The sequence below is a fragment of the Crotalus tigris genome, unplaced genomic scaffold (assembly GCF_016545835.1).
Source record: "Crotalus tigris isolate CLP2741 ecotype Arizona unplaced genomic scaffold, ASM1654583v1 scf7180000019309.743544, whole genome shotgun sequence".
Taxonomy (NCBI): Eukaryota; Metazoa; Chordata; class Lepidosauria; order Squamata; family Viperidae; genus Crotalus; species Crotalus tigris.
In genome coordinates, this window is record NW_024097480.1 from 429,043 (window position 1) to 456,326 (window position 27,284).

Genomic DNA, 27,284 nt, shown 5'->3' on the forward strand with positions numbered 1-27,284 from the left:
TTAAGATAGCTGCAAACCAACATCAACTTATTTTTTAATTGCTCGTGTTTAGGGAAGAAGAAGAAGAAGAAGAAGAAGAAGAAGAAGAAGAAGAAGAAGAAGAAGAAGAAGAAGAAGAAGAAGAAGAAGAAGAAGAAGAAGAAGAAGAAGAGAAGAGGAAGAGAGGAGGAGGAGGAGGAGGAGGAGGAGGAGGAGGAGGAGGAGGAGGAGGAGTGAGGAGGAGGAGGAGGAGGAGGAGGAGGAGGAGGAGGAGGAGGAGGAGGAGGAGGAGGAGGAGAAGAAGAAGAAGAAGAAGAAGAAGAAGAAGAAGAAGAAGAAGAAGAAGAAGAAGAAGAAGAAGAAGAAGAAGAAGAAGAAGAAGAAGAAGAAGAAGAAGAAGAAGAAGAAGAAGAACCACCAGATATGTCGTACTCAAATTGGAAGAAACATCAACACAAATTTGTTTAATCAAAGCTATTTGCTTCATCAACAGATATTCACAGTCATTGCTAGATTTCAGCAATACAGGGAGTTTAGAAATTCCAGATTCAATGCTTTGCAGGATAAGTCACAGTTCAAACAGGCTTGGAGGGAGGGGTAAAACAACCCCGTGAGATTAATGTATTGCTGCATTTTTCTTGCTCTCTGTGGCTGAGCCGTTTCTCTGGCAATGCTCCTCTTCAAACATTTCTCCTTCCTGAGCTCCTCAAGCATGGGCAGAGGGCTCAGGAAGCCCCATCTCACACTAGGTCTCACAGAAATTGGGCAGATGGCTCAGCACAGACCCCCTTCCCAAATCCCGTTTTAGTGGAAAACTTAAATTCACAGCTATAGGGGTTGAGGGGTTTTTTTATTCTTATTTTCATATTATGATGGGGGGGGGGCGAGAGAAATCCACTCCACATATCAAAATCAATGCAGAGCTTGAAGTTAGCTTTCACCTGGACTCAGTTAGGCTGATGTCCTAGGAGACTTTCTTTGCTGCAAGTTCTCCAATTTGAAAGGACATTTCTTCCAGCGGATTTGGATTAAGCACGGGACAATTAAGACAATAAATAAATAGGGAGTGGGTCTGACCCTCCAGATTATGGAATGGGACAGCTCTGGAGAAAAGAGCCCCAGGGACTGCTGGAGAAATAGAAGTGCTCAGGATTCTGGAGAAAAGGATAGGCACCTTGGCCAGATATGAAAACCGTTCTGCCGTTCCATCCAAAGTTTAGTGCACGTGGGTTACTTTCTCTACTTCAACATTTTTTTTTTTTTAATTTGAGGGAGGGGGAAAAAAAAACCTCATCGACACAAAATCACCAATATGCATCGTGACATCATCACCGTGACGTCAAGGTGAAATCATCAACATAACGACATTGTTCTCCTTTAGGTTCTCAGGACTGCAATGCTCTCCATCTCCTCTATTCCAAAGGATAAACCCCCCCACCCACAAGAGGACGCTGCGATTGATCAACGTCTCGGTTTATTGTCATCGTCATCATCATCACTGGTAGTACGATTTTTCTTTTCCTTCTTCTTTTTTTGGTTAAATAAAGCAAGCCTTCCATTGTGATTCTCCTCCTCTTAGGATAAAGCCAGCTGACCGGGCGCTAGTGAACAGTTCGTATTCTTCCCAGTAAGGTGAAGCAGAAAGAGAATCGTTCTTCTCTTTCGGAAAGCCAAACCAAAAAAAAAAAGAAAGAAAGAAAAAGAAAAGAAAAAGAAAGGAGAGCTGTTTTGGGGGTGTAGGGGTGTGTGTCACCACTACTGTCTCAGCTGAGTTGAGTCATGCAGTGCCGTGGTCCCCTGGAAACACCCCAGGTAGCAAAAAGAAACTTCCCATCTAGCTTCTTCTCCAAAGGCTTCCGTTCACCTTAGAAATAAGTTAAGGGATTCTCAAGAGTGGAAAGAAGAGATGGGATGGGTGGTGTCTCCTCTAGGGCAGCGGGTCAGGTCACTCCCCGCTTCCCTTCCCCCATTGACAGTGACAACGTCGCTCATCGCCTGCCCATCGGGGCCACAGGAGAGTCCAAAGTGTGACAGCGTTTGTTGGTCTGGTGTTCAGTCCTGCCAAAACAAGAACGGGCCCGTGCTATTTGAGAGACTAGCGGCTACTGTTCTTTATAGCCTCCTTTGCGGCAATAATCAGGGGGGTCAGGCTGGACAGTGGCTTGGCCAGTTTTAAAAACGGGTGCTGGAAGGAAGAAGAAGGAGAAAAGAATTGATCCGTTTAGAAATTGTGACGGAGAGACAGGTGGTTAAATCATTTATTTGCGTAGCGAACGGCATGGGGACATTAGCCAAGAGACCACAACGCTCATGCAGAATGCAGCTAGTCCTTGACTTACCATCACAACTGAGCCCAATATTTCTGTTGTTAAATGAGACTTCGGTTAAGTGAATTTTGCCCCATGTGACGCCCTTCCTTGCCACAGTTGTTAAGTGAATCCCTGCAGTGGATGAGTTAGTAACTCAGTTGTTAAGTGAACCTGGCTTCCCCGTTGACGTTGCTTGTCAGGAGGGTCGCAAAAGGGGGAATCCCTTGACCTTGGGACACAGCAACGGTCATAAATGTGAACCAGTTGCTGAGCATCCGGATTTTGATCACAGTGACCATGGGGATGCTGCAAAGGTCGTAACTGTGAAAAACTCTCAAAAGTCACGTTTTTCAGTGCCGCCGTAACTTTGAACAATCACTAATTGAACTGTTGTAAGTCGAGAATTGGCTGTAGTAGCTTGGCTGCCAGTTTACTAGCTCTGTTTTTGTGTAAGCTAGTGAGCTTCCTGAGGTGCACCCTACGAGGGTGAGCTAAGATTGCATCAGAGAGAAAGACTTGTTCTCACTAGAAAGTGGTACATAAGTCTAAGCCAGTGGTGACGAAACTATGGCACAGGTGCCAGAGGCGGCACTCAGAGCCCTCTCTGTGGGCACTGCGCCATCGCCCCAGTCCTAGGCCTTCAACTGGGTTTTATAAAACCTTTTCGCTTTAGGCCTCCGCCGCCGTGTGCAAAAAAAAAAAAGGTTCAATCAATCAATCAATTTCAACTTCTCACGGGAAAAAAAAAAGATCTTGCAAAGTTGGAATTGATTGATTGAACTTTTTAGTCCCACCCGTCTGCTGTTACCACCACAGCCACGCCCACCCAATGGGCCATGCCCAGCCAATGGGCCACACCCAGCCAATGGGCCACACCCACCCGGCACTCGACGATGCATAAGTGGGTTTTGGGTTGCAGTTTGGGCACTCGGTCTCTAAAAGGTTCGCCATCACTGGTCTAAGTGCTATTGGTACTGCTAACAGTTGGGAAACCAGTCAAGAGGAATGGATCTAGAGCAGGGGTGTCAAACTCAATTTCATTGAGGGCCGCATCAGCATTGCGGTTCCCCTTGGGCGGGGCGGGTGAGTGTGGCCAGGGTGGGCGCAGCCTACTGGGTGGGCGTGGATGGTATGGGTGTGGCCTACTGGGTGGGCATGACCAGCTCTACATCATTCACGTCAAGGGTGCCTGTGGGGGCCTGGGCAGGAGTGGTACAGATCTGAGGGTCTCTGGCAGAAAGGGGTGGGACCAGGGCAGAGCCCATGAAGCTGGATATGTGAAGTAGGCGAGGTCCATTTGCTGGCCACTTCCAGGTGATGGTGCATTTCTTCATTTCTCACAAAGGGTGACACCTCCCCAGCATGCGGCAGGGGCTGGTTCCTCGCTGTTTCCAGACGGCCTTGTGGAGCTAAGACTGAATACATTTCAGCATAGATGGCCACCACAAAATTGTACATTGGCTCCCGGCTGGCCTGGGCCAGGGCCAAGGCAGCAGAGGCCGTTCCCTCACTGTTTCCAGGATATCTTCGAGGGCCACATGAAACCACTTCGTGGGCCGCATTCGGCCCCCAGGCCTTGTGTTTGACATGTGTGATCTAGAGGTATTCAAATGTATGTTTTTTCTCCCTAGCATGCAAGAGGGATTTTGGAAGGAAGGGTCCATCTGATGCAAATCACAGCCAGAGAGGTATACAACTTAGAGCAGGGCCCCAATTGGATTAGATTCAAAGGTGATCAAATCAGCCCTTCAAAGAGATCTTGTGCATCCATAAATTGACTGGAAATGTCAAACTGAAAGAGGTACCTTTAAAAATGTGGAGGTTGAATGGACATTTTTGCACGGTCTACGCACCCTTGTAACAAAAGCTCAAATCAACTTGATAGGAGATCGATTTGCAAATTAAATTTAAAACAAATCAAGCTGGAAGGCAAACATGACTTAGGTCCTCTGACAGCCTCATCCATCCAGTTCCCGTATTTTTTCCAAACTCAGGGCAACTGACTTCCTCTTTCCGGGTCCTCACATAAAACCAATGATGCAAGGGCATGAAGGAAAAAAAAAATCAAGATGGCCATTGCAACCAAGTTGCCTTGACTTTTTAACCTTTCCCCCTTTCTCCATGGGACCCCTGATGTATCAAATCTGAGGAACCATGCAAAGGGGCAAAATGTATGAGTAGCTTGTCTTGTCATGCTGCACTCTCAGAGAGAACTCCAGAAGAGCTATGCTTCATCAAAAAAAAGAGGAAGATTTTGTCTTTATTTACCTGTAAGAGTTCCTTTGCAGACCCTCGCCTATCAACATCCATCTCAAGGCAGCGGTTCAAAAAGTCCCGGAAAACAACAGAAAGTCTTTCGGGATTCTGGAGTTCTGGTGTCCCATTGGTAGCTATCAAATACAAGGCCTAGGAGATAAAATAACCAATTGAATCAGTCCCAACAAGACAACTGTTCTACCTTCTCTTTTTGTTTAGGCCAGGGGTAGGCAACCTGGGCTCTTTTATGACTCGTGGACTTCAACTCCCAGAATTCCTCAGCCAGCCTGGCTCAGTTTGGAAACCTCTCCCTTTCCCCTCAGCATAGCTGGCTGAGGAATTCTGGGAGTTGAAGTCCACGAGTCATAAAAGGGCCCAGTTTGAAGACCCCCGGGGTAGAATGTTGATCTTACCCTGAGAGGATTTTCATTGAGATACGGAGGTTCTCCTTCTACCATTTCTATTGCCATGATTCCTAAAGACCAAATGTCCACTTTGGGGCCATATGCTTTCCTTGTGACCACTTCAGGAGCCATCCAGTAAGGCGTCCCCACCATTGTACTCCGCTTACTCTGTTCAGGAGTTATCTGAGCACAGAAGCCAAAATCAGCTGCAGGTAACAGAAAACAGAAATGATTACTGTAGAAACCATACTGGTCGCAGAACATAGAACATAAAATAACAGGGTTGGAAGGGACCTTGGTGGTCTTCTAATCCAACCCCCTGCTCAAGCAGGAGACCCTATACCATTTCAGACAGTTGGCTGTCCAGTCTCTTCTTAAAAACCTCCAGTGATGCTCCAGCACCCACAACTTCTGGAGGCAAGTTGTTCCACTGGTTAATTATTCTCACTGTCAGGAAGTTTCTCCTTAGTTCTAGGTTGCTTCTATCTTTAGTTAGTTTCCACCCATTGCTTCTTGTCCTGCCCTCAGGTGCTTTGGAGAACAGCTTGACTCCCTCTTCTCTGTGGCAACCCCTGAGATATTGGAACATGGCTATCATGTCCCCCCTTGTCCTTCTCTTCATTAGACTAGACATACCCAATTCCAGCAGTTAACTGTAGTACCTACAGTTTGGAATAATCTGTCCTTTGGACTGAGGGTGGATTTACCTTGCTTTGTCTTTACAAAAGATGTTGAAAACAGTTGTTCAAGACCCCTTGAGGCAGACCTGGGCATTTTATGGCCTCCTGGCCATATCCCTCCCTTTGACTGTCCCTGTCCAGCCAGTGTGAAGTCAATCAGAAATTAGAAATCAAATGTAAACAATTGTATGCCATGCATGCAATTGAGCTGAATAGCTCAGTTTATTGTCTATGGAGATTTTCAATCATCTAGGTCATGATTGTCCCAAAAGTGCTTTTTTTTTCAAAAAAAAGCAACTGGACTTTCTTAGTTTATTTGCTTTGAAAACATTTCGCTTCTCACCCAAGAAGCTTCTTGGAATGAGAAGCAAAATGTTTTCAAAGAAAATAAACCAAGAAAGGAAAGTTGCTTTTTTTGAAAAAAGCACCTTTGGGAGATTTCAGCCCATTAGTTCGGCCCTCCATAGAAGTCCAGTTTCTTAGATGCCCCTTGGGAAAATTAATTGCCCACACCTGCCTTAAGGTGTTGCATGACACCTAAAAGTGACGACTGCCCCTAAGTCTTTGATTTGATGATTTCTTATCTGTTTAATTCCTTTAAGCATGGTTGTTTTGTTGTTTAATACTTCATAAATGAACAACTGAAAGTATTGTAAGTGTGGCGGTAATACATTTAGTAAAATAAATAATTCCCTTTGGGCACCAATTCCTATTGATACAGATACACTCATGTGTGTATCATTTTACATATTGCCCGGTTTTTAAAAATGGAATTTAACTGCACCCTTTGCTGTCTTAAATTTCTTGGACTGATTCCAATATTCCCTTACAACTGTTCATTTCCACCATGTTTAGCCGTCCATTAAGCTTTGGAAATCGGTGCTACCAGCGCCTTAATTAATTCTTTTATAGCTATACGATCTACTATTGTCATTGATTTCAGAGGTGGATAAAACAGTGCAAAGCAATGATTTAACTAAATAAGAGATACAACAGCAAACATCAAGCAATATTAAATCAAGCTAGTCAATGAAATCCCAGTGCTTGAGCGAATCAGCAGGTCTTTCAAATCTATGGTAATAATATCCAGATGGCTGAAAGCAGGAAAGTCCATCCCATAATTCAGAGTACCAGGCTGTAACGGCAGAAGGAATAGGAAAAAGAGGACAGGAAAAAGAGCCACAACCAAGATGATGATGGTCAGAAGAAAGAAATCAAGAGTCCAGAGCAGAAATGTAATTTGAAAAAGCACTTTAGATGTGATCTTCCTTAGTTCTTTGGGAGATAAAGGGGGTTTCAGGCACAAGCAACAAAACAGCTCTGAGAATGGGTCAAATAGACTTCTTCATTGTTGATCACCAGTTTACAAGAATCTTGCCAGACTCTGAATTCCCGTGGGAATGGCAGACACAGACCTCAGGGTTTGACCTCAATGTTTCCTCTAAGCTTCTTTCAACCTCCTCTACTGGGGCCTCCTCTACTTCAGTCACTGGTTCCACCACAAGGGAGGGAGAGAGGAAGCATTTTCAAGCTTGCCAGACTGACGTCAGCCCTTCAAGGCAGACCAGACCAGGAAACCCAAGTTACGAACACTAATACTATTTTTATTGTACAGTTACAATAAAAGAGCCTTTCAAGCCTGAGTGAGCTTTTCCCCTCCTTCTCTTTATCTTCGTGAGAACCAACGAGGGTGTCAGCTGCCACTCTATGCTTCCGTCTGCTTTGCTGTTATGCCGTGACAGACTGCCATGAACTGTGGGCAAGGGAATGAAAGGGGGAAACGAAAGTAAGTTCTATATCTCCTTGAGACGCTGCCTCAAGGTCGCCCACCTGGAGGAAGGAGAGGACTGCATACCAAATTGCACTTAGACTGGCAGTTTATTTATTTATTTATTTATTTATGAGACTTCTATACTGCTTAAGTGCAAGCACTATATATATATATATATATATATATATATATATATATATATATATATATATAGATACACACACACACACACACACACACACACACATACATACACACACACAACACACATATATATTTACATTGCCCCCAACAATCTGGGTCCTCATTTTACCTACCTCGGAAGGATGGAAGGCTGAGTCAACCTTGAGCCGGTGAGATTTGAACCGCTGACCTGCTGAACACAGTCAGCTAAAGTGGCCTGCAGTACTGCACTCTAACTGCTGCGCCACCTCGGCTCAGTTATGAAAACATCTTGCATGAACCCGATTGGTTACATTGGGGTGGGCAATGAGAGATAGTTAAGGGAGGAAAAATTAGAACTTAGGAATTTTGGCGTGCGATTCTCAGTTCTGGCTTTGCAATGCTGCAATACATTTGATCTCTATTAAACTATATTTTTCTCAGCAAATGGAGCCAAGGATCATTTCTATTTAAAGGTTTAGGTTGTGGCAGGTCCAAGAGAGTGTCGTGTCTGAGTCACTTTCTCAGGTTACCGCTCTGCCCCAGATTTCTTTTATCTGACCATTATCTTGAGTGTGGCTCTTCTTCTCATTCCTCCAGATTAGTCCTTTTGCCCGTAACACAGATTCATGAAACATACAGTGGTAGACAATCTCCTACATCCTTGAAGATATTCCTATAATGATGATGAGATAAAACCCAACTAAATCTGTCTTTCATGCTGTAACTTAACCGTAGAAGAAAAAAGATTATTTTTAGAAGGAGATTTTTTTACCATCTTCTTCTTTGGGAGAAAGCGATGGCTGTCAAGGCAGGATGGATAGACAGCACAATAGCAGAGAGGGTACTTACTGAGCTTCACAGATCCGTCCATCCCAAGAAGTATGTTGTCACTCTTGATGTCTCTGTGGATCACTTGGTTTGAATGCAAGAAGTCCAATGCTTGCAGGCACTAACAACAGCAACAGTAATACAGGAACGTATTTTAAAGAGGGAAGAGCAATGTGCTGACTTCACAGGAGAAGCAAGAGGCAGTACTACTTTCAAAATAATGGTGAATTGTGGATTACAAGGGGGGAGTGAACACTTCTGCTTAAGAATATATTTCAAATTTGTCCTAGGATCATTAACTTTCCTTTTCCCACCAGATGGAAAGTTACTTTCAAAGTTCTGAGCCACCATCACACAATTCTTCAATTTTATCCAATCATACATCCAAGCAGTTGCTAGGAGTCAACACGGACTTGACGGCATAAATAAAAGAGAGACGTGTATTCATTAATCATATGGTTTCCTTGCCCTAAACTAGTTTTAATGAGCATCTAGTTTGGACACAATCACCTATCAAAAATAGTGTGACTGTCAGAAACTGACCAGGTTAATTGCAGTGCCTTGAAAGTGATACCACACTGGAATGGAAACAGGTTCAGTAGAATCTTAATTTAATAAGTCAAGGAATTATTGTTTAAAAAGGGAAGATTTACTTCATCATAAAGATATCCACTATTCTGTTTTCTCAGCACAGTATCTCTTACCTCCCTGCAAACAGCTGCAATTTGTCCTTCATCCATGCACGTTTCTGTAACCACATCTGTCAAGGAACCCCCAGCCAAATACTCCATTACGACCCAGAGTTCATCTCCAACAAGGTAACTGAAATTTTTTTAAAAAATAGGATGCATTCACACAGTTAATAGTTCAAGTCTTTGCAGCAAACCGTTCTGAATTAAAACATTTCAGGATAAAATCTCTTGAAAGAGATTTAGACTAATGTTGGTAACAAGCACCTCACGGAAAGCCAGTGTAAACTTTCCAACAATAAACTTTTGAAGGAATCTGGCAGGATTTTTTTCTGATTAATACATTTTAGGAAAAGGTGCCAGTTTTCAGCTTATGAAAGTTTATACCTTTTCCTAGAACACGTTAAAATTTCCTTGTAATGTTTGCTACTACAGACCAACACCGCCATCCTCCTACAATGTTTGTAACAATAAAATAAAACAGGAAAAATCAGGAGAAAAAAAAAAAAGCAACACTCGGAATTACTTACCTATCTAAATAGTTCACGATGTTGGAATTCTTATTTTCCCTCATGACCAGAATTTCATTGATTATTAATTCCTTTTTGGGTTGTTGCTGGAGATTCATCTGCTTTATGGCCACCTGAAATGATATCAACCCCAAAACAGGAGGGGGGGGAGAGAAAAATCATACAATAATTGCGTAATAAACACCCGAAAGCGAGGGCTGGAAGATTAAGGCAATAGCAACATTAAAGTGTCAAGCTGCAAAGATTGCTGATGCTGTTTCGGCCATTACTGCTTCTTAGCTTGCCTACAAACTCAGGTGGGGAGGGGCAAGGAGTGGAATCTGTGGATTGCAGATGCCCAACGGCCAGGCCATGAGAACCAAGGTTACTCAGAGATTGTTTACAAGAACTGATGACTTTCTCTCATAACAACTGTCTCAAGCTTAATTGGACAATGTGACCTGCACTATTAGGGCAGAGGAGTTTCTGTACTTTTAATATACTGATTTTGGTGCTAATTGGTCAGAGCTGGCTTCCCTTTCATCTATGCCAAAGTGGTGTACTCAATAAAGTTTTGCACTGGAGATTGGATCTCTTCAGCTGTGCTTACTGCGTTGGGTTTGTCAGTCAGAACCATGACGTTAAGTTTATATCAGATATTGCATACAATATCTGATTATTAAGCAACTAGGGGCTCCTCTCTCTTCTTCTCTGTTTTTTAAGGCAGCATCTCTTACCCCCTTTCCCCCAAATCATTCTCACATTCCATCACAGGTATTGAAGACGTTATAATTCTCACATGCAGAAGTTGATCATTATAAACTATATCCTAACACCCTTTCTTTTCAACCTGGGTCATTCGGACCCACACTATAATTGTGAGAAAAGCACAAATACAGGTAGTCCTCGACTTACAATGGTTTGTTTAGTGACCATTCAAAGTTATAATGGCATTGAAAAAAATGAATTATGACCGTTTTTCAGAGTTACGATGTTTACAGAATCCTCATGTGATCAAAATTCAAATGCTTGGCAACTGGTTCATATTTATGACTGTTGCTGTGCCCCGGGGTCATGTGGATCCCTTTTTGTGACCGTCTTACAAGCAAAGTCAATGGGGAAACCAGATTCACTTAACCACTGGGTAATTTATTAACTGCAGTGATTCACTTAATAACTGAGGCAAGAAAGGTCATAAAATGGGGCAAAACTCACTTAACAAATGTCTCATTTAACAAAAAGTTTGGGCTCAACCATACGTCGAGGACTATCTGTATTGAGATGATGCAACAGGTGTCGGGGTGTAGGATGCCTGGCTCTGGTGGTCCTAAGGTAAGAGTTCTCCAAGATTAAGACCTAATGCCTCTTTTGGAGGCAAAAAAAATACAGATCCGGTCTTAATTTCAGAGAAACATGGTATATCTACTAGAATGAGTTCTACAAATGTGGCTGGAACTTGGCTCTGGGGCACCTATACCACATAGTACATAATATTTTATTCTCTTCTCTTTCGAGATCTTCTTCTCCCATGACTTTATATACTTTTTCATGAAAGGAAATGCTGTTTTTTTTTTAAAAAAAATGATTATACTAAATAAAGCATGGTCTGCTTTTCCATCACTGAAGTTGCCAGTTCCTACCCTGAATTGGTATGGATAAATTTTAACACTCTATCAGTGTTTAGATATTTATGGAGATCGGCACCTGAGGAAGTAAGTAAGTGAGGGAGGGAGGGAGGAAGGGAAGGTAGAGAAAAGGAAGGAAGGGAGAGAGGAAAGGAGAAAGAAAGGGTAGGAAGATAGGGAAGGAAGGAAGGAAGGAAGGAAGGAAGGAAGGAAGGAAGGAAGGAAGGAAGGAAGGAAGGAAGGAAAGCTAAGTTTTGTTGTATGTCTTAAAAAGTCTTTAGTTCACCTAGGACACAAGCAGAAAATGTATATGCACACCATGAACTGCATCATCAGATTAGTGGTCCAAACAACGAGAATCTTGGGCTGAGCATATTTCCACTTAGAATGCTCAGTCCTCAGTCCTCAATGTTTTAAAGCAAAATAACTCCGAAACAAAACAGCATCACACTCACCTCCTGCCCTGTAGCAATGTCTATTGCTGTATAAACAGTACCCGAAGCCCTAAGGAAAAATAACAACAGTTGAGATGTCAGACATCAGCCAGAGGACGAGAAGAAGAATAACTTAATTGAGCATAATAACATGAGAAAGATCAACAGGCTGCCCAACTTAACATAATTATGAGAACCACATCTATCTAAGCATCTCTACATTGAATGGGGATGTTTGGAAGAACCTGAATCCTCTTTCCATGGGGTCCTTGATGCTCTCTGAGTGTGGTGGTTTTCCTGTGCATCTCTTTAGTGCTAGAAGCTCCAAATTCTCTTTCCTATTGGCCTATTTTCTCCTAGCCAAACTTTTACAGCCTCCAAGCATCAAGATAGAACAGTGTTTCCCAATCTTTTGCTGGCTGGAGAATTCTGGGAGTTGAAGTTCACACACCTTAAGTTTGCCACAGTTGAGAAACACTGGGATAGGATGTCAACCACATCTTCTCTACAAGCTGGGGTGGCTGTGTAAGGTTGGGAATCATCAGCATACTGATAATATTGTCAGATGAGCTTCCCCAGAGCTTTCATGGAGTTGTCGAGCACAGGAGAGAAAGAAATGGCCCCAGTGGCATCCCACCTGTCAGAAGCTCACAGGATGACTTGTCATCTCCACAGACTCAAAGCATCCACCGAAGAAGGAGCCTTTGCCCACAATGCTATAGATGGTCGAGTAAGATATCGTGGTTTGGGGTATCAAAGACTGCCTGGAAGCTCCAACAGGACAAGGAGAAACATTACTCATCCAGGTCCCAAGAAAGATCACATACGAAAGAATCAACAGGATCTTTCTGGCCCTGAATGCTGAATGGAAATACTTAGAAAGATGCGCAATGAGGGAATAAGCCTGTATGATCTTTGAAATAAAAAAATTAAATTTCAGTGCCAATTACATTTCAGGAAAGCCAGGATATTTGGGGGGGAGGGGGGTCAGGCCTACGCATTCACATGGCCCTCAAGCTAAAAAATTGAGTAAGTTACATACAAACGGGTGAAATAATAATTGATTGAAATCGTAGTTTCTTATCTCTGTGTATATGATTATATATAATTATATACCTATGGAGACAAACACAAATACATATCTACACATGCACAAACACATATGCATACATGCATACACACAGGCATCCTCATTTTACAAGGAACCACAATTGGGACCACAATTCCCACTGCTAAGCAAGGAGGTTGTTTTGCCATGACCATTACGTGACTCACTATAGTTGTTAATGAATTGCATGGCCCTGGTGGCGCAGCGGTTAGAGTGCAGTATTGCAGGCTAACTCTGCCCACTGTCAGGAGCTTGATCCTCACCAGCTCAAGATTGATTCAGCCTTCCATCCTTCCAAGGTCAGTAAAAGGAGGACCCAGATTGTTGGGGGCAAGATGCTGAATCTGTAAACTGCTTAGGGAGGGCTGTAAAGCACTGTGAAGCAGTATATAAGTCTAAGGGCTATTGCTATTGTTAAGCAAATCCAGCTTTCCTCACTGACTTTCCTTGTCAGAAGCCAGCCCTGGGGAAGGTTGCAAGTAGGAATCACATGACCCTGGAATAATGCAACCATGCAGCATAAACATGGCGGTTGCCAAACGCCCAAATTTTGATCACGTGACCGTGGGGATGGTGTGAGGGTCATAAAGGCGAGAACTTGATTGCAAGTCCGTTTTTTCAGTGTCGCTGTAACTTTGAATAGTCACTAAATGAAAGTTTGTAAGGTCACTTACAAACACTCCCACATAATACGCAGAGTATGCAGAGTATAGTCCTCAAGTTACAAACATTTGTTTAGTGATCATTTAAAGTACACACACACACACACACACACACACACACACACACACACACAGAGTCAGTTGAATACTGGCAGGGAACATATCCTATATACTGTATATAAAGAACTTTTTACTACAATAAAGTAATAGACATTTGTTGTTGTTGGTTGTGAAGTCGTGTCCAACCCATCGCGACCCCATGGACAATGTTCCTCCAGGCTTTCCTGTCTTCTACCATCTTCTGGAGTCCATTTAAACTCACACCCTACTGCTTCAGTGACTCCATCCAGCTACCTCCTTCTCTGTCGTCCCCTTCTTCTCTTGCCCTCCATCTTTCCCAGCATCAGGCTCTTCTCCAGTGAGTCCTTCCTTCTCATTAGGTGGCCAAAGTACTTGAGTTTCAACTTCAGGATCTGGCCTTCTAAAGAGCAGTCGGGGTTGATCTCCTCCAGGCCTTCCTGTCCTCTACCATCTTCTGGAGTCCATTTAAACTCACACCCTACTGCTTCAGTGACCCCATCCAGCCACCTCATTCTCTGTCGTCCCCTTCTTCTCTTGCCCTCAATCTTTCCCAGCATTAGGCTCTTCTCCAGGAAGTCCTTCCTTCTCATTTAGGTGGCCAAAGTACTTGATACAATACATTTTCTCTCTTGGGCTTTTTAGTATCTAATGTCTATGGGCCTCACCGTTTAAAGATTGATATTATATTGTAGTTAGGCCCTGCTGTGTTTTGCTGGCGTGCAATTGACAAATTGGATGGCAAATGTGATTTCAATGTAGATTTTGTTATTTATTATTTTATTTTAGAATTTTTAATGTTTTCAACTTGCTCTGGTCTTTGACTGTAATAAACACTGACTTGACTACAGTCATAAATTACACAACTTACAAATAAACAAAACACAAATAAAATAGACAAAACGCAACGAGAGAAAGAAGAAACGGACTTTAAGACAGATACAAAAATAAGAACTTTTTTAACACCATACAACATATATATCATATGACACCAATGTAATACATGAGGGTCCATATGTGTGTTATTGCCTTGATTGTTTGTTCTTGTTTAATTAAAGAAATAAAGCCTCTGAGAGGAAGCCCGTTGCAAGTTTTGCCCATCAACAGGGAGAGGGAAAACAGATGGTGCATATATAAATTTCTAGCCTTCTGATTTGTGTTATTTGTGTTAACAAATCCCACCGAGGGGTAATTTCAGATTAGAGTTGTGCTCCAGTATTTATTTAAAGCACCGTAGGCTGCTTCAGAAATCCCAAAGCTTCTTGCAAGAAAATTCTGTAAGATCCATGAGCAATCCTAACCCCGGGTGAAAGAAATCTTTCTCTTTCAGTTGATTTATTCCGACGAACTAAAAGTACAATAATATCAGTAGCGACTGCTAGAGATGTCTGCTTTGCTCAACCCCAACACAACCCCAGCAGAACCTGAATTATTGAGTGCAATTAAGCCTATCGGACCCCTCTGTTCACAGAGATTAACTGGTGATAGATAATTTCCATTGCATTTTAATCATTCCATTCTCAACTTGGTCTTTCGATCCAATACAATATTTTTACTGACAGGGAATGTATCATTTTAATATAAATGCAAATGGAAATGGGATTTTTGGTGACTAATAGGGGTGTTTAATCCAATTTGTTTACATAAAAAAATTAATTCAGTGTATTCAAGGCTGTCAGGGCAGAACCATGGCTCCTGAGCTTAGAGAGGTCTGATTTGTATATTTTGTTTAGAAAAGCCTGTTTACATCCAGGCTGAGCCTCTTGGGGGGAACTAGAAAAAAGAGATTTACAGGCAAAGTAAATGCCTTTCGAGATTGATTTGCGCGTACGGTTCCCAGTCAGAATTTATCGCAATGTGGTCCATGGGAAAAGCTACAGCAAGAACTGCTCTGTGCATATTTTCAAGGGCACACAAGCTAAACACATTTATATTTCCATCCCATAAAGAAGGCAACGTCCTGCAGACATATTCTAGGATCAATGGGAGCATAGCTCTCCAGGTCAAAGGTAAGAACAGCCAGGTAGTTAGTACAATTCTTTCTTTCATGCAGCATGTTCCACACAGGGTGGGGTGAGGGTGTCAAAATCTGGAAAATGGTGGACAGGAAGTGATGGTTCAGATTCCTAGGGCACAGAACGGGACAATTCACCACAGCCAATTCTCTGTAGCCCACCCCTTGCCATGACCAACTTGCCTTCGACAACTCACAGTGGTCAACTCGCCATAGGACAATTCACCCTGGACAACTCCGTGTGGGATACCCACCCCTGTTTCTTCAACATTATTAACATTTTTTTCCCATAGAAATCACGTCAAAGAAACAGTGGTGGCTAATATTTATCGCGTTGAATTATCTCACATGGAATTGTCTGAGGCAAGTTGTCCCGGGGCAAAATGGCCGCAGCAAGATGGCCACAGTGAATTGTCCTACACCTCCCAGGACCGCAGCACAACACCCATCATTTCGCTGACCTTCTACCACAGATGCGTCTCCAGTAGACTTCATCTCTGGGATGCGTTACAAAAAAAAAAAAACCTCATTGCACAACAGGAAATTTTTAGAATGCTTCAATATAATCTGGAATGCAGGTAGTCTTCGACTTATGAGCACAATCCAGCCCAAAATTTCTGTCGCTAAGGGAGACAGTTGTTAAGTGAATCACTGCAGTTGTTAACATACTTACAATCATTTGTTTAGTGACCGAGGTTACAACAGCACTGGAAAAAGTCACTTAAGACCGTTTTTCACATTGCAGCATCCCCCACAGTCACATGATCAAAATTCAGATGCTTGGCAACTGACTCATATTTAGGACGGTCGCAGTGCCATGATCATCACCACATGATCATCTTTTGCGACCTGCTAACAAACAAAGTCCATGGGGAAGCCAGATTCACTTAACAACTGTGTTACTAACTTAACAACTGCAGCGATTCACTTAACAGCTGTGGCAACATGTTCCTAAAATGGAACAAAACAACTGTCATAGCGAGCAACAGAAATTTTGGTCTCCATTATCATCATAAATTGAGGTTTACCTGTATACCACGGGCATATTCTCTTAATAATGATCTCATTAATATTATGAAATATCCTTTTAAAACATTTCCCAATTTTGTAAACCCTTTTGGAAGAGGGTTTAAATCTATCTATGTCATACTAAACACTTGATAGTAATTTGGTTGTGGGGCCATGCTACTATTTTGGTGGTCCATAAAGCCTTCAGGTTATAAACAGTACATCTCTATACCAGGTAATATATGATGGTCCATGTTGAAGAAGACTTGATGATAAAAAGGAAATAGGAAGAAAGGAATACTAACCCTTGGCCAATTTTTTCGAACCGTGTGTATTTCTTCTTTGGGTCTCCAACACTCACAATACTTCCTAAAACAAATAAGAAAAATAGACCTTGGTTAAAACAGACATTAAAAAGGCCTAGACAAAAGATGGTACACAATTTCCAAATAATTTTGGAAAAAAAGAAAAGTTGGCTATTGTCAGAAATTCTTAGTCTGGAGAACAGTGAGAATTAAATATTAAGGTGAGATTCAGTAAGAAATAGAAAACAGATCAGTTGTAACAAAACTTCCAAAACGAAGAAAAAGGCTAACCCAATAGTCTAAAATGGCAAAATATTTATTTGGGTGCTACCTTTCAAATTTTGGAAAAATAAAATTAGGATCACACAATGCTTCAGTTTCAAAATCTGCACTTTAGGAATCAAATCTGAAGACTTGTAAAATCTTAGATAAATAGCACTTCCTATAAGCTTTAAAAAAAAAAACTACAGCGTATAAGTGATAAGTCATTCCTTCTCTGGCTGATGGATTAATATAAAAAAGATATCTTACATGAAGTGCAAATCAAACTTGCTATTCCAAATTTTTTCTACACTATTTTCCCTATCAGTCTAGAATATAAACAGTTTCAGAAGAGATTCATAATTTGCTTCTCTCTAAATTTCCAAGGGCCCACGGCTTCTCCTTCAAATAATAATAATAAAAAAACAATAACCATTCAATCTCATGAATTCACAAAATCTCTTGAAATTTCCACACTCCTACAAGATCCGGCAAGTTGAAACCTATCATTCCATTTTCCATTTTTGCTTGAGAGCTTCTGGCAGCTTTGGTGATGGGAATTATCGCAGTATTTTTGCAGACCAGCTCGTGAAGTATCGAAGAATACAATAGGAAAGTCAGAAGGACTATAAACCTTGTGCCATCTGGTTAATTGCATGTCCAATGCAGACACCATGTGCAGCAGTGGTTGGAACCGATAATGAAATTCAACAAGGTAAAATTCGTTAAACTTGTTTGGTTCATCTATTTTTCCTTCTATAAGCATAGAGATATGTACACACAAACACACACAAAGAGAGAGAGGGGAGGGAGGGAGGGAGAGAGGGAAGGAAGGAAGGAAGGAAGGAAGGAAGGAAGGAAGGAAGGAAGGAAGGAAGGAAGGAAGGAAGGAAGGAAGGAAGGAAGGAAAGAAAGAAAGAAAGAAAGAAAGAAAGAAAGAAAGAATACACCAGGTTCGAATATATCAATATTTCAATATCAAAATTTCAATGGCAAGTAATTTAGTTGAAGACCAAAAATTGTATTATAATCTGTATACCTCTGAGTATCATTTTCCATCATCCCTTCCAGTAACTAATACTCAGAGAATATCCTTCTTCCCGCCCCCCTTTTATATCCAGTACTCTAAGGTATTAAACAATAACCCAATTATCTTAAATTAGATAAGCATCAGTGTATTGAAATAACACAATGTATCAAGATTTATACTAACATAATAAAAGGGGGGAGATGTAAGATGGGTCCCTTTTTTTATGGGTTATTACCAGCCATGATCATTTATTCATTGTTATCCGACATCACTGATTTCAGAAAAGAATTAACAATAATTTTGAAGAGAAATAGAGTCCCATAATATCTTTATAAAAATGGGTGGAAGAAAACAATAGAGATATCAGAAAATGTGGCTAACAAAGGAAGGAGGTATTGCCTAGATTTTTTTAAAAAATCTTAATTCATCTTTAATTCTTTTCCTAATTAGCCAGAGAGATATGTGTTAAGTTATCCAGGCTTCAAAAACATGACAGAAATTTCAAGCAAATTTTCTATCGCTGGCTCAAAGGAAAACCTTTGAGCGTGGTAATCAAGTGCCTATTACATTATTAAAGAAAGAGAAATGAAAGTCGACAATAATCAAGCAAGCAAAATGAGTTTAAAGATTCAGGGCAGGGAATCAGATCAAACTGAGCTTCATTAATAATGCTGCTCAGCCATAAATGTTTTGTTTCACAATATTGCAGCAAAATATCTGGCATATGGGTTGTTCTTATTGGCTTTAGTTTTCTACTTATGTTAATACACTAAAGAGTTGGCTGGAATGGAGAGGGAGGGAGGGAAGGAGGATGGAAGGAAGGAAGGAAGGCAGGCAGGCAGGCAGGCAGGCTAGGCTTTTAAAAAAAAGAAGCAAAAAAAATTAGAACTCAAAACCCTAATGGTTCATAGATATTTTGTCCAGTGATATGAAGCAGACAGTGGTCTGGAGAGCCCAGTTTTATAATTGTCTATGGAGATTCTCAGTTATCCAGGTCAGAGGTGCCCAACCTTTGGGGCACCAGGGACCGATTCCATGGAGAAAGGTTTTCCGTGGACCGGAGGATGCGTGGTTTTGGGTGCTGCTTGCATCCCACGGATGGGGCTTTGCTACTTTGTGCGGACCAGTGGCTGGCATGCCGCAGCCCGGTACCAGTCCACAGACCAGGGGTTGGGAACCCCTGATCCAGGTCATAGTTATCCCAAAGATGCTTTTCCACGAGGCAACTGGACTTTCTTGTTTTTCTTTGAAGACGTTTCGCTTCTCATCCAGTCAGAGCTGAAGAAGCTTCTTGGATGAGAAGTGAAACGTCTTCAAAGAAAAACAAGAAAGTCCAGTTGCCTCGTGGAAAAGCATCTTTCGGATAACTAGTTTTATAATCATTTCCAAGTTCAAACAAGCAACAGTTATTCAGTTATTACCTTTTTGCTGTACGTTTCCAGCGGTTGGTATTTAGGATAACTAGTTTTATAATCATTTCCAAGTTCAAACAAGCAACAGTTATTCAGTTATCGCCCTTTTGCTGTACATTTCCAGCGGTTGGTATTTAGGTATTTAGGTTGGTATTCTAAACATGGAGGTGCCATTTTGAAAGCTGGCTAGCAGTTCAAAAGGTCAGGATTTGCATTCACGTTTTGAATCAGGATGTCTGGCTGTCATAAGCCCATCAAGTTATTTCAGTGATGCCCACATTCTAACACTGGACAAAAGCCTGCTCTCATAACAGAGCATGCATATTTACTGTGTGTTAAGCACATGTAATTTTTGTACACACTTACCATGGAGTATTGTATATCCTGCCTTTTTCACACAATGGGACTTCTGGCCAATCAAGCTGAGGTTGTTAAGTTGCAACTCAATGGTTGCATTAAATGCAATGTTCTTCACCTGGTTTTTTTTTAATTAAGTCATTTCCTTAATTCATGTAATGGTCTGAGCCATAAACCTTCTGAAGAGCTTTGCAAAAATAGAAATTATTTCACCAAAAGTAAAAGAAGTCCCTGTGGATTTTACTCCATTGGTTGTTACCGGCTCTAGTAGGCAGTGCTTATCTCTGTTTTAAGGCCATGGAGCCAATGCTGTCCGAAGACATTTCTGCAGTCATGTGGCCAGCATGATGTCACAGAGTGCTGTTACCTTCCCACCAAAGTGGTACCTATTGATCTACTCACATTTGCATGCTTTCGAACTGCTAAGCTGGCAGGAGCTGAGCTGAGGACGGGAACTCATGTGGCGCTCGGGTCTCAAACCTAAAACATTTTAACTGCTGAGCCACTGTGCCACCCTAACCAAAAGCTGTTGGATCCTAGCCTAGCCTCATGTAGTTTACCACGTTAATGGCAATCTAACATGTCACTGTAATCAGAAGATCTTAACAGTTGTTATGGCTGCTTTTCTCAAGGTTTCGTTCTTTCTGTCACCTTCCTAATTCCGTTATGCGATTGTGTCAACAAACAAGACTGCAACAAGGGGGGGGGAGAAATGCTCACTTAATTTCTCTAGAATCTCTTCATCAGTCATCTTGGATTTCTTCCGTTGCCGATCTGTGTTTCTGTACAAAGTGCTCGTGTTTGAATTTTCAGGCTGGGGGACGGTGGACTCTTTCACTGAGGCTGGTGAAGCCACAGGCTCTATCACTGAACGAGTGTAAATCTGAAACAAAGAAACAAAGAGTGGAGATTGGTGGGCCTCCCCCTAACAAATCCCCGGTGACTTGTCTTCCAGATGATAACCGGTGGCTTTCTTGCCCTTCCACAAATACTCCATTTGTTTTTCAAACATTTAATTTATCCTTTGGGTGAGCAGGGAAAGAATTTCAAGACTTCTAAGAGGCCTTTCCATTTATGACCAAATGCCAGAGGAAGAAGTCCTCTCCCATCTTTTCATGCATTGACAAAATGTTGGCATGGCCAATCAAAGACTGCAAAGTCTTAGGTCAACAGGTTAATTTCAGGGAATGGATACAAACCATTCTTTATCCCAAAAAATCTCTTTGAGATCGTCAATAAATTTGGGCTCTTTGCTATATTATGGGTTGTCTCCTCTGAACTGGGCCTTGTGAAAGGGAGAGAAATTCTGCATTTAGCTATCTCAGTGGTTCTCAACCTGTGGGTCGAACGACCATTTCACGGGGGTCGCCAAACAACGCAGTCCGCCATTTTTTTCCCTTTTCCTTAGCTGTGCTACTCCCTTTTATTCTATTGGCTTTTGAAAGCCAATAGAATAGACTCTCTTGAATAGAGTCTAATTCTATTGGCTTTCAAAAGCCAATAGGAATTGTCCAGGCTGTCTCTGCCCTGCTGAGCCCACCAAAAGTCCCGTTCTGCAAACGGTGCTGCACCAGTTGAGTAGTCCTCGATTTACAACCGGTTGCGTAGTCCTCAACTTATGACCGGTTGGGGGTCGCGGCATTAAAAAGGTTGAGAACCACTGAGCTACCTCAAATCTGTTTTCTTGTATAAAGTAATCCTGGTTGGGCTTCAGATACAAACTACTTATTTGTAGGTGAAAGTGCTCTTTATCACCCTGTTGGGATGCTCTCTATTATTCCAACATATCTTTGTCTTTTTTACGCACGGAGGTCCTACTTTTACCATCCCTTTTGTGTTGGTTCTCAGAAACATGCTTGATAGTGAAATCTGTGCTACAAAGGTAACTCAAGCAAGCCAGGAACCTGGAGAACAACACACTACCCTTCCCCTCGAGCTATATGGAGAAAGCATAGATTATGATTTTAAAAAATAACTAAATTCTGTATCTGCTGCCTTTTTCTTCCCAGTCTCCTTCAGCATTCAGCGGTCCTGCTTTGATGGCACCCACAAGATCTTACTGATTTAGTATGTTCTGGGCGTGGGGCGATCACAGGAGGTGGTTCATTGTCATCCTCCTCCTCTTCATCTTCTTCATCCTCTTCTTCAGAAACTGGGGGAGCCAATGGTGGCTCCGAAGCTGTTTTCGTGCCCTGAAGGTAAGAAATGCAGATAACAATGAAGCTCCAGCCCAGTTACATGACTAAGCACCTAGCTCTTTAATGTCTCCTATCTTGATGTTTCCACTATCTTAATAGTATTAGTATTAGAAAAACAGAGTTGGAAGATCATCTATTCCAATCCCGACCACCACTCAATCAGGAGACCCTACACCATTTCTGACAGATGGCAGTCCAGTCTCTTCTTGAAATCTTCCAGTAATGAAGCTCCCACAACTTCTGAAGGCAAACTGTTCCACTGGTTGATTGTTCTATCAGAAAATTTCTCCTTATTTTTAAGTTGAATCTCTCCTTGATCAGTTCCCATCCATTGTTCCTTGTCTAGTCGTCAGGTGCTTTGGAAAACAGGTTGCCCCCCCCCTCCTCTCTCTGTGACAGCCCTTCACATATTGGAACACTGCTGTCATGTCACCCCTGGTCCTTCTCTTCACTAAACTAGCCATGCCCAGTTCCCAATTCATATGTTTTAACCCCCAGTCCCCTAATCATCTTGGTTGCTCTTCTCCGCACTTTTTTTTTAAGAGTCTCAACATCATTTTGATAGTGTGGAGACCAAAACTGGTTGCAGTATTCTAGGTGTGTTCTTACCAAGGCTTTACAGAGTAGTATTAGTACCTCACATGATCTTGACTGAATCCCTCTGTTAATACCCATCAATTCCAGGCCCCTCATGGATCAGGATTTCTCAACCATGGCAACTCCCAGAATTCCCTAGCCAGAGTTGAAGTCCATGCATTTTCAAGCTACTATGGTTGAGAATCCTGATATGTTTTATAACGAACCCAGGACACCAACTGATCGTTAGGTATCATGAGCAGCAAGACAGAAAAAACGGTGTCTCTCACTTCTCTGGCAAAGATTTACAAGAGCACGCTTGACCCAAATCACATATCCTTCTCAGCCATAAAGTTGTATAAAGCTATCGACAATGATGTGACACAAAGAAAGGACGGATTTGTTTTAACATGGAATTCTTTAAAGCCTGGGCTTATAACACTGTAAAACCGCAGCCTGTGGAAGTGTTGAGAAATGGGAATCCCAAACGATCAGATGTTCCTGCAGTGAAAGTTGATAGCCTGTGCAGGTTGGCAAGGATAGGAGAGGTGTTTAGAGGTACGGCTTTACATTGCTCTCTGTATGATACTTTGATTCAGAGTTTTGCTAATCTGAGCATTTCTAGATGGATAGATGATTTTCAAGAAGAGATTGGACAACCACGTGTCTTAAAAGCATAAGGTCTCCTGCTTGAGCAGGTGGTTGGTGTTAGAAGACCTCCAAGGTCCCTTACAATCCTGTTACTCTATATATTATTCTATAGCAATGGCTAAGCTGGCTGGGGAATTCTGGGAATAGAAGCCCATATACAGAACATAGAATAACAGGATTGGAAGGGATATGTAGAGGTCAAGCACCTTATATGGAGGCAAGAATCATGCAAATTTTAATCACAATTTAAACACGAGAATTAAAGTAAGCTACCAAATCTTGGAAATTGTGGTCGGAACCATCAGCTCCATTTTATTACATCTTTACATCTTGAGTTTTGTTCCTTTCTCAGCCTCTCTCATGCTGGAACACACACAGTTTGGAGAATTGTACATTTTGTTGTACCTTCCAATTTTTTTTTAATGCAGCCATGTTTGCAAAACCTTCCTGTCTATGGAAGCATTTGTGCTTTGTAGACGCGTCTATTTCACAGAAGCTTTGCAATATGCCTCTCTTATCTGCTGGCACAATATGGTCTTTCTTGTCTAGCTGGCAGAGCAAAATTAAGTCACCTAACATGACAAATATCCCTGATCAGTCGTTTAGCATTAAAAGGAGGACCACTTATACATGCAATGCAAAATTAGCATGGACTGTGTTAAATATATTGGTGGGTTCTCTTGCTAACATCATTCTGCTCAGTTAAACAAACGTTTTCATGAAATGTATCATTTTCACTCTAGTGTACAGCAAATTAAGCCAGAAAAAAAAGGCAATTCCAGAACATAGAAATTCATTAGCAACCGAGAGTGGATACTTACCGAGGGATGGGCTGCAATATAGCCATGGGCACTTTTATCTGCAGTGAGTAAAAGAAAATCCATGATGGTTTGGTAGATCATAAATGGTTATTAGAAATGAAGAGGGAAGAACATTTCAGCTTTCAGGGTCTACTTAGACAGTGAAGATTGATGTAGCATGGAAAAGCTTTTGTTCAATGGACCAAGTTGCTAATTAAGCCTTCTTTTGCCACATTTTATTCCAGTGGCCATCCCACTTCTCATCTTCCTTGTTTCCATCAATATAGTACTATCTATCCCAAGGGTGTCCAACCTTGATAACTTTGAGACTTGTGGACTTCAATTCCCAGAATTCCCCAGCCAGCCCTGCTGGCTGGGAAATTCTGGGTGTTGAAGTCCACAGGACTTAAAGTAGCCAAGGTTGGACACCACTTGTCTATCCTCTGAGCTATTCCAATCTTCCTTCTTCTCTATATTTGCTATTTTTAACTCTGTAAAAAAGACCGTCTGTAAACTATGGTTGTTATCTGCCCTCAAGTCACTGTTGACTCCTAGTGACTACATAGAAAAAATGTTCTCCATGACAGCCTCTCCTCAACGGTCAAAGATTTTGTCCCAATTTGGACATCCAGCTGCAGCCTTTTCTTCTCACTCGTTATGGTATGATCTCCGTGACCTTTGCTTACCTCCTGATGTAAAACTCATATATTTCTGGTTGTTGACCGTCTCTTTGGAATCGTAGAATTTGAGAACGTCCAGAACAGCTTGTGGGTTTTTCTTCTGTTCCAGTTTGGTAATGTTGGAAGTCTGTAATAGCCTGGCCCACTGCTCAGGAATGCCCTGCAAAAGCCCAATAAGACAGGTGAGGTCTCAGAGGATTCCACCCTGCTCAGATTGATGCTCTGCTAAAACAGTTCCTTAACAAGAATCCCAGGTTACCTGTAAGGCTGTAAGCTGTTAAAGCTAGACAGTTTACAGCAGCTGCAATCATTCTCTCATCCTCTCTTAAAACAAAGAGCTAATACCTGGATCCAATTTAAAAAAAAAAAAAACCCAAGAAATTTATGATTGTGGCAAGGAAAAGAAAAGTGCATGAAATTCATCCTGAAATCAATTATTGCAGAAAAATGGAACTAATTCCCCGCAATTCCGGGTTGGTATATGCCCTCTCTCATCTAGTTTAGAGATAAACATGACGAACTTTAGGAACCTTAGACTGGATATTTGATGCAGAGCTTTAAAAAATGTGCTTTCCTCAAACAATAAGAGCAGATCCAATTGGGATAGGAGATACCTCCTGGCTGGAAGTGTAGGAGATACCTCCTGGGGTTGGAAACACCTCCTGGCTTGGGACTTTGGGGAACATATCCTAGAGGTGAAAGGGACACCCCACATCTTACTTGTTTCATTGCACACTGCAGCTCAGGCTGTGCACACCAACATTAGAGGCTCCCCCATCTGAAATAGACCATCATAGAATCATTTGGGCTAGAAGGGACCTCGGATGTCTTCAGGCCCAACCTCCTACTCAAAACAGAAGACCTTATACCATCCTGGGCAAATGATTGTTCCATCTATTTTTGAAAACCTCCAGTGATGGAGCATCCACAACCCCAGGAGGAAAACTGTTCCACCTATTAATTGTTCTCACTGTCAGGAAATTTCTCCTTACTTCTAGGTTAGGTCTATAATAGTAGTAGTAGTAGTAGTAGTAGTAGTAGTAGTAGTAGTAGTAGTGAAGTTGGAAGGGACCTTGGAGGTCATCTAGTCCAACCCCCTGCTCAGGCAGGAAACCCTACACCATTTCGGACAAATGGCTGTCCAGTCTCTTCTTAAAAACTTCCAGTGTTGGAGCACTCACCACCTCTGGAGGCAGGTTGTTCCACTGGTTAATTGTTCTCACTGTCAGGAAGTTTCTCCTTAGTTCTAGGTTGCTTCTCTCCTTGATTAGTTTCCATCTGTTGCTTCTTGTCCTGCCTTCAGGCGCTTTGGAGAATAGCTTGACTCCCTCTTCTTTGGGGCAGCCCCTGAGATACTGGAATACTCCTATCATGTCCCCCTCATCCTTCTCTTCGTTAAACTAGACAGACCCAATTCAAGCAACCGTTCCTTATATGTTTTAGTCTCCAGTCCCCTAATCATCTTTGTTGCTCTTCTCTGTACTCTTTCTAGAGTCTCAATATCTTTTTTACATCATGGTGACCAAAACTGGATGCAGTATTCCAAGTGTGGCCTTACCAAGGCACTCTTGGTATTAACACTTCACGTGATCTTATTCTATCCCTCTGTTAATGCAGCCTAGCACTGTGTTGGCCTTTTTGGCAGCTGCAGCATACTGCTGGCTCACACTTAAGTGGTTGTCTACTAGGATTCTGAGGTCCCTTTCACAGTTACTACTATTGAGCAAGGTGCCACCTATACTATACCTGTACATTTGGGTTTTCTTGCCTAACTGTAGAACCTTACTTTTTTCACCATTGAATTTCATTTTGTTAGATAGTGCCCAGTGTTCAAGTCTGTCCAGATCCTTCTGTATCTTAAGCCTGTCTTCTGTCTCTCTTTGACAAGCTTCTTGTGGGAGTTTAAGAAATGCTTCAAAACATCCAGTATAATTTCCTGCCCTCTGGCGACAACCTTTTTTTTTGCTTTCTACGGCAGTGATGAAGACACCAGCAGCAGGTGGTTATGAGTGCCACCCTCACATTATGCCACTGCCACCCACCCAGGTGGGTCCCAGTGGCCCTCAATGACATTTTGCAACCCCATTCTCTAAATTGCCGGATTAGGGTTTGATTGTTTTTGTTCTAAGAGGTCTTCTGCAAAAATGAGATGGGCTGATGGTGCTTGGCGGGAAGAGCGGTCCATGATGGGAAGGTGACGAGGAAGGCAAGCGACAGACTCTACTGCACACACATGAAGCTTGCGATTGCAGCACTAAAACATCTCAAAGAAGCCACTTAGTTTGGGCCTGTGACGCACCTCCGAGAGTTTCCCTGTATGCATCTGTGAGCCACAGAGAGCTGGCTGCAATGGATGTAAATAAAGAAAGAAAAGAAAGTTAAAACAGAAGGTGGCGGGAGAAAAAATCAGAAGGCGGAAAAAGAGAGACTCCAGCGGGTCAATAGGTTTCCTATCTAACTGAGGGAATAAATAGCAAACACAAGGGATCATTCAC

At 42.0% G+C, this 27,284-nt stretch overlaps 1 protein-coding gene across 3 annotated transcripts in view; it reads right to left on the bottom strand.

Annotated features, from left to right (window-relative positions):
- Window positions 1–416: 416 nt before the first annotated feature.
- The window catches only part of PAK3 (p21 (RAC1) activated kinase 3), a 135,423-nt gene continuing 108,555 nt past the window's right edge, over window positions 417–27,284 (bottom strand). For 2 of the 3 annotated variants that reach the window (XM_039361613.1, XM_039361612.1), the window contains exons 4-16: window positions 27,089–27,133; window positions 24,796–24,949; window positions 24,131–24,168; window positions 21,945–22,076; window positions 20,605–20,767; window positions 16,825–16,888; window positions 11,671–11,719; window positions 9,612–9,724; window positions 9,097–9,214; window positions 8,414–8,513; window positions 4,958–5,154; window positions 4,557–4,694; window positions 417–2,164 (exon numbers count right to left, since the gene is read on the bottom strand). In XM_039361613.1, the coding sequence (XP_039217547.1) occupies window positions 2,075–2,164; window positions 4,557–4,694; window positions 4,958–5,154; window positions 8,414–8,513; window positions 9,097–9,214; window positions 9,612–9,724; window positions 11,671–11,719; window positions 16,825–16,888; window positions 20,605–20,767; window positions 21,945–22,076; window positions 24,131–24,168; window positions 24,796–24,949; window positions 27,089–27,133 (1,401 nt within the window). In that variant the 3' untranslated portion in view covers window positions 417–2,074. The remainder of the gene's footprint in view (window positions 2,165–4,556; window positions 4,695–4,957; window positions 5,155–8,413; window positions 8,514–9,096; window positions 9,215–9,611; window positions 9,725–11,670; window positions 11,720–16,824; window positions 16,889–20,604; window positions 20,768–21,944; window positions 22,077–24,130; window positions 24,169–24,795; window positions 24,950–27,088; window positions 27,134–27,284) is intronic. The other variant, XM_039361614.1, reaches the window with a different exon arrangement.